We start from the raw sequence: 13,184 nt of genomic DNA, 5'->3' as shown, positions 1-13,184 counted from the left end.
GATCAGGAAATGTGTTAAAATAGCAAAAAAAAAAAAATTAAAATAAAAATTCTTACCTATCCAATCCAATTTGTACTTTTTTTTTTTTGTTGGGGGGGGGGGGGGGGGGGCATTTTTATCTTGTCAAATTTGCGTTTTGCTTTGCTCAACAATGTGTACATGGGTTTTCATAATTCACCAATTACGGTAATCATTTGCAACTTTTCAAAATGTTTCAAAATTCATTCTCAATTGTCAAATTTTACTGCTTCTTATTAAAAATGTAATGGCCATTAGTTTGACTTTTTTTTTTTTTCTGTAGTTAAATTTATTTATTTAGAGGGGTTATCCCGGCTGTATAATATTGATGACCTATTCTAAGGCTACGTTCACACGCTCAGTATTTGGTCAGTATTTTACATCCGTATTTGTAAGCCAAAACCAGGAGTGGGTGATAAATTCAGAAGTGGTGACAGTTTCTATTATACTTTTCCTCTGATTTGTTCCACTCCTGGTTTTGGTTAACAAATACTGATGTAAAATACTGAATGTGTGAACGTGGCCTTAAGTATGGTAATCAAAATCAGATTGATGGGGGTCTACAACCGGCCACACAACTGACCAGAAGTTAGCAGGCCCCATTACACGGTGTACGGAGCCGGAGCCCCTGCTTCATGCACGGAGTGGTGTCGGTTCTCGCTTGCTGCTGTTGATTAATATATTTATATTTTTTTCCATTCTTTTCTAGTTTGTTCCCTTGGCTGCCGGCTGGCGCACATTCACAGCCCCCTTCTTTTGTTTCTTATCACTGCTTCAGAACCAGTCAGCAAGGCCACATGATACAATACAATGTAACGGGCTTTGTTCTGTGCAGCTACAAACAATTCCACATCTAATCTTGTTACAGAGTTTTCAGCGCAGCACATTCTCTCCTTTCACTTTTATATTTTTATTCTATATCTGAACAGGAAGCTAAAAGTGACATTTGGAACCCAAAATATGACCGAAACCAGGGATTTCTCAATTTATTTCATGCTGTCACTTCTTGGGACAATATCTGATTCCCGGAGCCACAAACCGAAAAAATTACCAGTTCCTTAAAATACGGTGTCTGGCCATGATTTCTACTCCTATCAGTTTGTTACTGCAGCTTGTAAAGTCTTTCACCAGTGGCGTAACATGAAGCTCTTGGGCCTCAATGCAAAATATGCAATGGGCCCCCAACTATCTCAGGTCTTTATAGCAACATGCTATTCATTTTGGCCAAAGGAACATTTTGGGCCCTAAGTTCCAGGGTCCGGATATGATTGCAACCCCTGCACCTATTATATTTGCGCTCTTGTCCTTCATGTAGCAAATTCATCAAAGCTCTGCTCTTGGCTCTTACAGCTAGCTCGGGTTTTCCCATTCCTTTTCTCAGTGAGGACATTCAGGCTGTAGAGAGGGAGGAAAGCACACAATCCTTCATGAGTTGTAGAAGGTAAAATTGCTCCAGGAATGAAGCAATGACGATACATGAGGGTTAGTGAGAACAGCAGAATTTTAATTCTCTACATGAGGGATTGTGAAAGCAGCACTGAAAAAAAAAAATTAAAAAAAATTGAAAATCATAGAGGAGCCAAGGGGAAGGAAACATTCATATTATTACGGGGGAACACTCATTCAGACTGTAGATAGGAAGGACAGCACTGAAAAAAAAAAAAAAAAAAAAAAAAAAAAAAAAAAGGAAAATTAGAGAGGAGCCAAGGGGAAGGAACATTCATATTATTACGGAGGAGCGCTCAGGCAGTAGATAGGGAGGAAAGCACAGAATCCTTCATGAGTTCTGGAAGGTAAAATCACTCCAGGAATGAAGCTGTGCTGATACATGAGAGCTAGTGAAGGCAGCAGCAGCCGACCTTATCAAAAATGCCTAATAATCTGATGGGATAAGCCCCTTATTAAACAATTCTAAAATCATACGAATGACTGCACAGAAGGGAAAAAAATAAGCCTGAAGACAGAGACTTCTCAAATGTTCCCCTGATCCTGATCTGATTTATATTGAACATTTAAAGGGTTTATCTAAATTTCAATATTCAGGACCATGCGCCGCTCCTCTGCCTTCCAGCTTCCTGCATCTAGGGGCTGAGCGCTCCTGAAGATTGACAGTTCGGACCAGCGACGTGGTTGCATTACTGCTCCGAAGTGTGCCGTGTCCTATGCTGCAAACAGAAGCAGCTTTGCCTCCGTGGCATCAGAGGAGCGCAGGGACTCGCTGCTGCCCGGACTTGCAGCACCTCATTGCACAGTATCCATGTTTCTGGTACTGTTACATTCCTTCATTTTTTGGCAGTCGCCTCTTGTTTGTTTGCAGAGCGATTTATTGCCTGCGCCTTATATGCGTACATGCGGGTGGGGGAGCTTTATGGGTAAGTGATCTGCAGATCCCTTGTTCTGTCTCCGGTAGCTGTTTTTCTGAACTTCACACTTGTGGTTTAGAAGCCGGGGTTGTGGCTACATTTACAAATATGCACGAGGTTTCTTATAAACGTGCTTCTGGATGAATGTTATACCTGCATGTTGGAGCTTAATAGTCCACAATTAAAGCTGACGTATTAATGCATTTTTAATGGTAATTTTAAAGCTCATCCTTCCTTGAGGATCACCATGCAAAAAGTGCAGTGTGAATGCAGTCTTAAAGGGCTCCCTTCCTGTCTATATATTAACGTAGGAGGCTGGCCTAGCTATTGAAATACTGAGCCCGCCCCTTTAACGTCATGCCCTGTCCTGTGTCGAGCACAGGAATGAAAGCCAGGGCCCGGAATGGAGCGACTAGCAAAGTAATAGTCCTGGCCCTATAGGATTTGCTATTTAATAATAATCTAGATATGTTTGTTTGGCTGGATACCATCTTTAAAGTAAATGTTTACCTGTTTTTTATGGTTCAATGTAAGGACTGATCTTTACATTGACTGCAAACTTTGTGGTCCAGAACCACAAATCCTATGCTTAGACTTGAGGGTAAATGATAATGAATTTTTGCTGCCTTTAGGAACCACTGGAGGGAGCCTATTGTATATGTCACTCACTAGGTAGTCAGTATGCAGAAAGCTCCTCGGCTCCCTCTAGTGGCAGCTATAGGCAACCATTAATTAACTATGTTAGGAGGTGTCTGATCTACAAAAAAAAAAGTTGAGCAGATTTAAATAAGGTTTGGTGGGAGAAGATTTAGGATGCCTTGTATTATATTAATTTAAATGCCTCCTCTTTCTATGCATAGTAATCCTTAGGTGTTACTAGGCAGTGATGACCGCTTCCATCTATGACTGTGCTCAGACGTAGCTGTCAATCACTGATTAGCCCCTCCCACTGGACTCCTAGAACCAGAATGAACAGGGATTTAAATGATTGTGAAGTTGTATCTCCCCCTCCCCCCACACACACACACACAAACCTACATATCAATCTATTAAGCTCCTCCGGCTTTCTAACATGGTGCACATCAAATATCATTTTCAACATGACCAGTTCCCTTTAATAGTAAATATAAATGAGGGAATGGATATATAAGGTTTGCAGAAGCGGAGTCTGTTTTTTGACATTGGTCTCCTTCCCAGCAACTGTTTCATGTGTGTTTATACACAAAAAAAAATAAAGCAATAACTGGAAATGTTTTGGGTGGATGTAACCTCTTATTATATAAAAAGTCAAAACAGATCATTACCGGGCGACTGGTCTGCACCTACAGAAAAGTTCACTACAAATCTACTATATAATTGTCTAAGGGTCACTTCCGTCTGTCTGTCCGTCTGTCTGTCTTTCTTTCTGTCACGGAAATCCCAAGTCGCTGATTGGTCGCGGCAAAACAGCCACGACCCATCAGCGACGGCCACAGTCTGGCGGCAAAATGGCCGCTCCACTCCCCGCAGTCAGTGCCCGCTCCATACAGACCCCCCCTCCCAGTCAGCACTCACACAGGGTTAATGGCAGCGTTAATGGACCGCGTTATGCTGCTGTGTAACGCACTCCGTTAACGCTGCTATTAACCCTTTGTGACCAACTTTTTACTATTGATGCTGCTTATGCAGCATCAATAGTAAAAAGATCTAATGTAAAAAATAATTTTAAAAATATCATTATATACTCACCCTCTGTCGGCTCCCCGGATCCAGCCGAGGCCTTTCCCGCTCCTCGCAATGCTCCGGTGACCGGTCCATGCATTGTGGTCTCGCGAGATGATGACGTAGCGGTGACCGCTACATCATCATCTCGTGAGACTGCAATGCACTCTTGGGATTGGAGCGTCGTGAGGAGCATCGGTAAATGCCTCGCCTGGATCCGGGGGGCCGACGGAGGGTGAGTATATAACTTTTTTTATTTTAATTCTTTTTTTAACAGGGATATGGTGCCCACATTGTTATATACTACGTGAGCTGTGTTATATACTACATCTCTGTGCTATATACTATATGGACTGTGCTATATACTACGTGGCTGTGGTATATATTACGTGGCTGTGTTATATACAAAATCGCTGTGCTCTATACTACGTGGCCTGTGTTATATACTGCATAGGCAGTGTTATATACTACGTCTCTGTGCTATATACTACGTGGCTGTGCTATATACTAAGTGGCTGTGCTATATATTACATGGCTGTGCTATATACTACGTGTCTGTGCTATATACTACGTGTCTGTGCTATAGATAAGTGGCTGTGCAATATATTACGTGGCTGTGCTATATACTACGTGGCTGTGCTATATACTACGTGGCTGTGCTATATACTACGTGGCTGTGCTATATACTACGTGGCTGTGCAATATATTACGTGGCTGTGCTATATACTACGTTGCTGTGCTATATACTAGGTGGCTGTGCTATATACTACGTGGCTGTGCTATATACTACGTGGCTGTGCTATATACTACGTGGCTGTGCAATATATTACGTGGCTGTGCTATATACTACGTGGCTGTGCTATATACTACGTGGCTGTGCTATATACTACGTGGCTGTGCTATATACTACGTGGCTGTGCTATATACTACGCGGCTGTGCTATATACTACGCGGCTGTGCTATATACTACGTGGCTGTGCTATATACTACGTGGCAGTGCTATATACTACGTGGCAGTGCTATATACTACGTGGCAGTGCTATATACTACGTGGCAGTGCTATATACTACGTGGCTGTGCTATATACTACGTGGCTGTGCTATATACTACGTGGCTGTGCTATATACTACGTGGCTGTGCTATATACTATTTGGGCTGTGTTATACGCTACTTGGCTGTGCTATTTTTCTCTGCTGTATTTGTGCATCATGAATCATGGTATGTGTTAAAGAGGAGGGCCCACTGAGACTTCTTTCGCCCGGGGCCCTCAAAAACCTCGAGCCAGCTCTGGCTTCACTGATTGGTCACGCCCGGCCGTGAACAATCAGCGACAGGCGCAGTCCGGCCGCGAATTGGCGCGGAATTTGAACCATGCTTCGCTAATTGGTCGTGGCCGGCCGGCTGAATGCTGTGTATAAATTGCATTATTCTGAAAACTTCATAAATAAACTACATACATATTCTAGAATACCCGATGCGTTAGAATCGGGCCACCATCTAGTATACTGTGTATGTTTTACTCTGAAACACTGCTGGGAAAATCATAACCAACAGAGCTGCCAAGGCAGAAATGCCAAGAGGCAGGATCCCGCTGGCTTCTCCCTGCCCGCTCAGCTAGACCGCGTGTGTGGTTAGGAAGAGACTGTTAGTCTAGCTGATCCGGCAGGGAGGAGTCAGCGGGGGCCGTCCTCTTGGACTAGTCAGATTGTTCCCGTAGCACTTATTCCTAGATGTTTAGATTGCAGAAGCCAGTCTCTGATTCCTACTGCCGGGGAATGGACCGTGTCTTTTAGCTGACAGGTTCCCTTTTAAAAAAAAACAAACAAAAAAAAAAAAAAACGGTCCTATGTAAAAAAAAAAAAAATATATATATATATATATATATATATATATATATATATATATATATATATATATATATATGTATATATATATATATATATATATATATATGTATATATATGTATATGTAATAAGTTGTGGACCACATTTTTGGAGTGATGATAGGAGACGCTGCATTGCCTTCTGGGGATTAGTAGTTTTCTCAGAACCTGGAATCCGTAGCTGAAAATAGTTGAAAATGTTTGACGTTCCTGCCTCCTGAGTTGTTGTTTTTTTTTCCAACTGGAAGTGCTCAATGGAACCAGTAAGGAAATTTCTAGATACCGATGAAATGTAATGTCCACCAAAAGTAAAGTAACGAGGCTCCGCAGCCCAGCCGCCACTGATACTGGATGAACTAAGTCCATGTGGGGAATGAGGAACCTGTAAAATGTGTTTTCTCCACCTGTTTATGGTTTTATTCTCTTCAGGTTCTCGCTGCAAAGGTTGCTTGATACAAAGCTGGTGGTTTCTTTATTGTTGATTGGAGTAAATGTCAGTAAAAGACGCAGTAAACTCGTAGGGAAAACACTCAAATGGCCGGCGGCAGACAAAAACTTTGGAATATTGCTTGTTTGAAAAGAGGCTTGAAGAAAGCAAATCTCTGCCTTTTCATGAAGCATCTTCCTGTTTAAATACTTGGTTGGTTCGCCCGCCTAGAAAAGTCATCATGTGCACATCCCCTTAGACTGGTTTCACGCTTCTGTCATTCACAAGAACGGACCCCAATGTCCAAACCGGCTGTGGATCTTCTGACTCCCACTGAAATCTGCTTATGGGGTTGTTGACTTTGTGTTATTATTATGCTTTGCTTATATAGCGCTGTCATATTCTTTACAGACATTATTGTCGCTGTCCCCGTTGGGGCTCACAATCTAGAATTCCTTATCGGTATGTCTTTGGAGTGTGTGAGGAAACCGGAGAACCCGGAGGAAGCCACGCAAACACGGGGAGAGCATACAAACTCCTTGTAGATGTTTCCTTGGTGGAATTTGAACCCAGGACTCCAGCGCTGCAAGGCTGCAGTGCTAACCACTGAGCCACTATACAGTGCTAACCACTGAGCCACTATACAGTGCTAACCACTGAGCCACTATACAGTGCTAACCACTGAGCCACTATACAGTGCTAACCACTGAGCCACTATACAGTGCTAACCACTGATCCACCGTACTGTCCAGGAAGACCCAACATTTTTGGCTGTGTGTGATGGACGTGAATAGACCGCTATGTTCACACATAGACTTCCTGAACAATGTGTCGCTGAAGAATTCGCAATGATTGTTCTGCTCAATGTACCAGCAAATGAATAGATGGGACTGGATCTCTTCCTTCTATCAAAAAAAGATTTAAAATATGAGAGGTGGTCACTAACCTTGGAATTTGCCAGACCTCATACAGTTGTCTTTTGCATCTTGAGCCAAAATTCTAGATGGAGGTTGGAGTATTTATTTTGATGCCTGAGTTTTTCTTTTGGAACCTCTTGATTTGGGATTTGCAGTTACCTTGAGATAATGTCTAAATCTGCTGGAAGCTTCTCCATTATTTAGGAAATATAAGTAGTTTCAACTTGTTTAAAGGGGTTGTCTGGCCATCGGGTGAAAGTGTGCAATCGCTCTATGTGACTGCAGACTTGTGAATTCTCACATCATGCTCGCTGTGAGGATTCTCCGGTGCGATGCCAGCAAGTATGGTATGTGATTTGTATACTTCCGGTCACATTCCGACTAGATGTGTCCGACCTCACATGTGGCAGCGCACGTCTAGTTGGCACCTAACTGCATGTACGCAGATCACATACTTGCGGTCATGTGCCTGTCGTTCCTGGCACCATAGAATCTTCACCGCGCATGTGCCGCAACGATTCGCAAATCTGCAGTCACATACGATGAATGCAGACTTGTCCCTTAGGGCCGGACAACCCCTTTGACCACGAGCAGCATTAATCAGAGCCTGGCTGTGTTGTTGCAGTATTGCATGTTGTAATACGAAATGTTGCGGGATCTGAGTGAACTTGCTTTGAAAAGCCGGCTGCAATTTTAGAGTCTCGGTTGACTAGTCTGAGGCTGAACCCCGGCGTCTTCTCCCCACCTCGCTTCCCTAGACTGACGGGTCTTTCAGTAATGCAGCAAGTGCCTGATTCATGCATGTTCCCTGTAATAGTATTGAACCGGTTTTATCCATACCGGTGGGTGGAGAAGAAGCATGGTTATGGTTGAGATAAGGGACAAGGCGTGGAGCGTGCAGGCTGCAGTCCCATTCCTGCCAACCTCCTCTGACCACAGCTATCCTCTGACTCTGCAGGAACCTTAATTATCCAGTAGTTATTCCATTTTTTTTTTTTACAAGCAAATATTATTATATCGTGCCTGTTGGTAGGAAGGAAAACCAAATCACAATTACTTAGATACAGATAATTGTGTAACTGCAGCTGTTGATGTGATTACACGTAGAGCATCCAGAAATGTTGTGGCTCCGAGAATCTTCTGTTCAGTACTTGTGCTTTTCCTGGCCTGCTGTGTCGGTAGGCTTTCCTTGCTATTAGCGAGTTGTGCTGGGTTCTAAGATATACCGTAATAAGATGTATTGCTCTTTTTATACCCTGATCATTTGGTTTTTTCACCTTACCTTTAGCATCCATTTGTTTTTGTCTTTTTGTTTTTTTCCTCATCTGTAAATTAGATTTTTTTTCCATTGTCTCTTTGCAATCCATCCATTATTCCCTTTAATGGAATCTGTCAGTAACATTTGCTCGAGATAAACGCAGGTACACTTCCAGGGATACCTAGTTTGTCCCCTATCTGATGCTCCCTTTTTCTGAAATTTGACTTTTATTCATATACATATTAGTTTTGAAAGTGCACTGGATGGTGGTGGGTGCACTGGATGGTGGTGGGTGCACTGGATGGTGGTGGGTGCACTGGATGGTGGTGGGTGCACTGGATGGTGGTGGGTGCCCTGGATGGTGGTGGGTGCTCTGGATGATGTTGGTTGCAATGGATGGTGGTGGGTGCTCTGGATGGTGGTGGGTGCCCTGGATGGTGGTGGGTGCTCTGGATGGTGGTGGGTGCTCTGGATGGTGGTGGGTGCTCTGGATGATGGTGGGTGCACAGGATGATGGTGGGTGCTCTGGATGATGTTGGTTGCAATGGATGGTGGTGGGTGCACTGGATGGTGGTGGGTGCTCTGGATGGTGGTGGGTGCTCTGGATGGTGGTGGGTGCTCTGGATGATGGTGGGTGCACAGGATGATGGTGGGTGCTCTGGATGATGTTGGTTGCAATGGATGGTGGTGGGTGCTCTGGATGGTGGTGGGTGCACCTGCGGTCCTCGGCTCCTCTTTGCTTCTCCCCACCAGCACCTCTGCTTGATTGACCATGGACACAGATGCCTTCCTTTCCTTTTTTCTCTCTTTCTTTGATTCTTCAGTAAGACTGTTTGTACTTTCTGCAAATTCTTGCACAATTTTTTTTTTTCTTCCTGTCCCTCCTCCGATACACCTATGTGGCAACAGTGACTCTTCCTGTTCCTGCAAAAATTATCTACCGTATATTACTACAATTTTATGTGCAACCCCAGAGTTAATGTTTAACTGAAAACTTTTGACATTTCGTAGAGAAGTTCTGATCGAGTTGGGAACGCGGGGTAAGAACCAGAACCAGGAGGTCCTCAGCCTTACTCTGCTCTCAAGCACTAGGCTGAGGACCTTCTGGTTCTGTTTTTTTTTTTTTTTTTTAGCCCATGCCTGAACGCTTCTGTTCCCTTATTTTGGTGTTCAGTTGAGGGTCCAGCTGTTAAGATCCCATCGATCAAAACTTCTCATGCCTGATACAAGTCAAAAGTTTTCTGAAAGCGCGTTTACACTTTGACTAGTGGAGCAACAGGTTGGACGCCCAAACGCCGCTTCGTTCATTCTCTGCAGGGCTACCGGAAAAAGTCAAGTACTTTTTTTCCCATCCTTTTACTTTATCTGTGCAGATTTCACCGTGGTTCTGGTCTTTTGTTCATTAATCTGGAGTCTCTGGATGATCAGTTTCGTCCTGTGCACAGAGGGGCATCCAGAGGTGCAATAAGTTATGGAAATCTATATTTTACCTGGAAGCAATGTCTTACTGTATACGAGCAAATGTAAAATCAGTGGCTTCTATTATTTTTGTTCCCTTTTTAATAATTTTTAAAGGGAACCTGTCACCCCGTTTTTTGAGATTGAGCTATAAATACTGTTAAATAGGGCCTGCGCTGTGCGTTACTATAGTGTATGTAGTGTACCCTGATTCCCCATGTATGCTGAGAAATACATTACCAAAGTCGCCGTTTTCGCCTGTCAATCAGGCTGGTCTGGTCAGGTGGGCGTGTTCACAGCGCTCTTTTCTTCCCCAGCTTTCCGTTGGTGGCGTAGTGGTGTGCGCATGTCCAAGGTCCGAATTCCCTGCGCCCACGTGAAGACACAGCGCGCGATCTGCGCTGTCATCCCTTTCATCGGTGGGGGCGGCCATCTTCCTGGGGCCGCGCGTGCGCAGATGGAGTGCTCTGCTGCACGGGGCTTCAGGAAAATGGCCGCGGGATGCCGCGCGTGCGCAGAAGAGATCGCGGCGGCCATTTTCCCAAAGCTGAGTTTGCATCTCGGCTTTGGGAAAATGGCCGCCGCGATCTCTTGTGCGCACGCGCGGCATCCCGCGGCCATTTTCCTGAAGCCCCGTGCAGCAGAGCACTCCATCTGCGCACGCGCGGCCCCAGGAAGATGGCCGCCCCCACCGATGAAAGGGATGACAGCGCAGATCGCGCGCTGTGTCTTCACGTGGGCGCAGGGAATTCGGACCTTGGACATGGCGCACACCACTACGCCACCAACGGAAAGCTGGGGAAGAAAAGAGCGCTGTGAACACGCCCACCTGACCAGACCAGCCTGATTGACAGGCGAAAACGGCGACTTTGGTAATGTATTTCTCAGCATACATGGGGAATCAGGGTACACTACATACACTATAGTAACGCACAGCACAGGCCCTATTTAACAGTATTTATAGCTCAATCTCAAAAAACGGGGTGACAGGTTCCCTTTAAGCAATTTTTTTTTTCTTTCAGTTGTGTATACGACAGGGGGGAATTCTTCTGGAAGACCCTGTGAATTTCCGTTCCTTTATAAGGAGAAGTGGTATCATGACTGTATTCTTGATGGTACTGAAGATGAGGAGTGGTGCGCGACCTCCGAAAACTTTGATGACAATGTTCTTTTGGGAAATTGTTTAAAGCCAGGTTAGATCTGTTACTTATTTTGGTGTATAGGTGAAAATAGAGATGGAGGTGACGGTCCTTTTTAATTGCTGAACATTAGCATTCATCGCACAGTTAGAACTGCTGGAAAGTCCCCTATGAGTCACGTACTTTTATGCTAAATATATAAAACTATGATTTGACCAAAAAGTATCTCATCAGAAAAGTCTGTAATAAAAGTCAACAGAAAATATTCTGAATGTGTAACTGTCAAGTAAAACTACGTGACTCATATGGGACTTTTTGATTTATTTATTTTTTTACATTTTTCTTATAGCTATCTATATTCACAAAAAAACTCTGAAATCTTGCAATTGGCTTTTGTGTTATGTGTGGCAGACTTTTCAGCAGTCTAATTATCATCACAGACATGAGTACACTGACAGGTATCACATTTATATACAGTAGAAAACACAGAATCTATAATTTATGATAGGTGATGTCACAGCTCACCTCCTCCTCCTGTACAATGACTGGTAACACCTCTATATACAGTAGATAGCACAGGATCCACCATTCACAATAGGTAATATCACAGCTCACCTCCTCCTCCTGTACAATGACTGGTAACACCTCTATATACAGTAGATAACACAGGATCCACCATTCACAATAGGTAATATCACAGCTCACCTCCTCCTCCTGTACAATGACTGATAACACCTCTATATACAGTAGATAACACAGGATCCACCATTCACAATAGGTAATATCACAGCTCACCTCCTCCTCCTGTACAATGAAGGATAACGCCTCTATATACCGTAGATAACACAGGATCCACCATTCACAATAGGTAATATCACAGCTCACCTCCTCCTCCTGTACAATGACTGATAACACCTCTATATAGTGTAGATAACGCAGGATCCACCATTCACAATAGGAGATGTCAGAGCTCACCTCCTCCTCCTGTATAATGACTGATAACACCTCTATATAGTGTAGATAACACAGGATCCACCATTCACAATAGGTGATGTCACAGCTCACCTCCTCCTCCTGTACAATGACTGATAACACCTCTATATAGTGTAGATAACGCAGGATCCACCATTCACAATAGGAGATGTCAGAGCTCACCTCCTCCTCCTGTATAATGACTGATAACACCTCTATAGAGTGTAGATAACACAGGATCCACCATTCACAATAGGTGATGTCACAGCTCACCTCCTCCTCCTGTACAATGACTGATAACACCTCTATATAGTGTAGATAACACAGGATCCACCATTCACAATAGGTGATGTCACAGCTCACCTCCTCCTCCTGTACAATGACTGATAACACCTCTATATAGTGTAGATAACGCAGGATCCACCATTCACAATAGATGTCAGAGCTCACCTCCTCCTCCTGTATAATGACTGATAACACCTCTATATAGTGTAGATAACACAGGATCCACCATTCACAATAGGTGATGTCACAGCTCACCTCCTCCTCCTGTACAATGACTGATAACACCTCTATATACAGTAGATAACACAGGATCCACCATTCACAATAGGTGATGTCACAGCTCACCTTCTCCTCCTGTACAATGACTGATAACACCTCTATATAGTGTAGATAACACAGGAGCCACTATTCACAATAGGTAATATCACAGCTCACCTTCTCCTCCTTACTTCAAATTGACCTTTGCCCAGATTAGAGCATGCTAAGATAATGCTTCTATACAAACAAGGTTTGAGTCAGAGTATTGCTGCTAAAGTTCTTACAAAAGGTCATTTTTGTGATGACACTTTCCCTTTAAAACATAGCTTATCCTTTTTGATTTGGGCCCAAATTCCTATGTATTAGTAGCGGTCCAGGTGTCAGACATGTAGGAAGATACAAATGTCGGCACATTTTTATTTAAAGCCTTCCTGATGTGTGATGTACTGGGTCCCTATCTTTGATGCAAGCTCAGGAAGTGAGCGTTCCATGCGCCTTTTGGGCC

At 43.7% G+C, this 13,184-nt stretch overlaps 1 protein-coding gene across 1 annotated transcript in view; it reads left to right on the top strand.

Moving 5' to 3' along the window:
• Positions 1-13,184, top strand: part of LY75 (lymphocyte antigen 75) — an 86,505-nt gene that overhangs the window by 10,325 nt on the left and 62,996 nt on the right. The window contains exon 3 of the mRNA XM_069733023.1: positions 11,048-11,218. Coding sequence (XP_069589124.1) covers positions 11,048-11,218 — 171 coding nt within the window. The remainder of the gene's footprint in view (positions 1-11,047; positions 11,219-13,184) is intronic.

The sequence above is a fragment of the Ranitomeya imitator genome, chromosome 7 (assembly GCF_032444005.1).
Source record: "Ranitomeya imitator isolate aRanImi1 chromosome 7, aRanImi1.pri, whole genome shotgun sequence".
Taxonomy (NCBI): domain Eukaryota; kingdom Metazoa; phylum Chordata; class Amphibia; order Anura; family Dendrobatidae; genus Ranitomeya; species Ranitomeya imitator.
The sequence above is the reverse complement of the archived record's forward strand: the minus strand, read 5'-3'. Positions and strand labels throughout refer to the sequence as shown.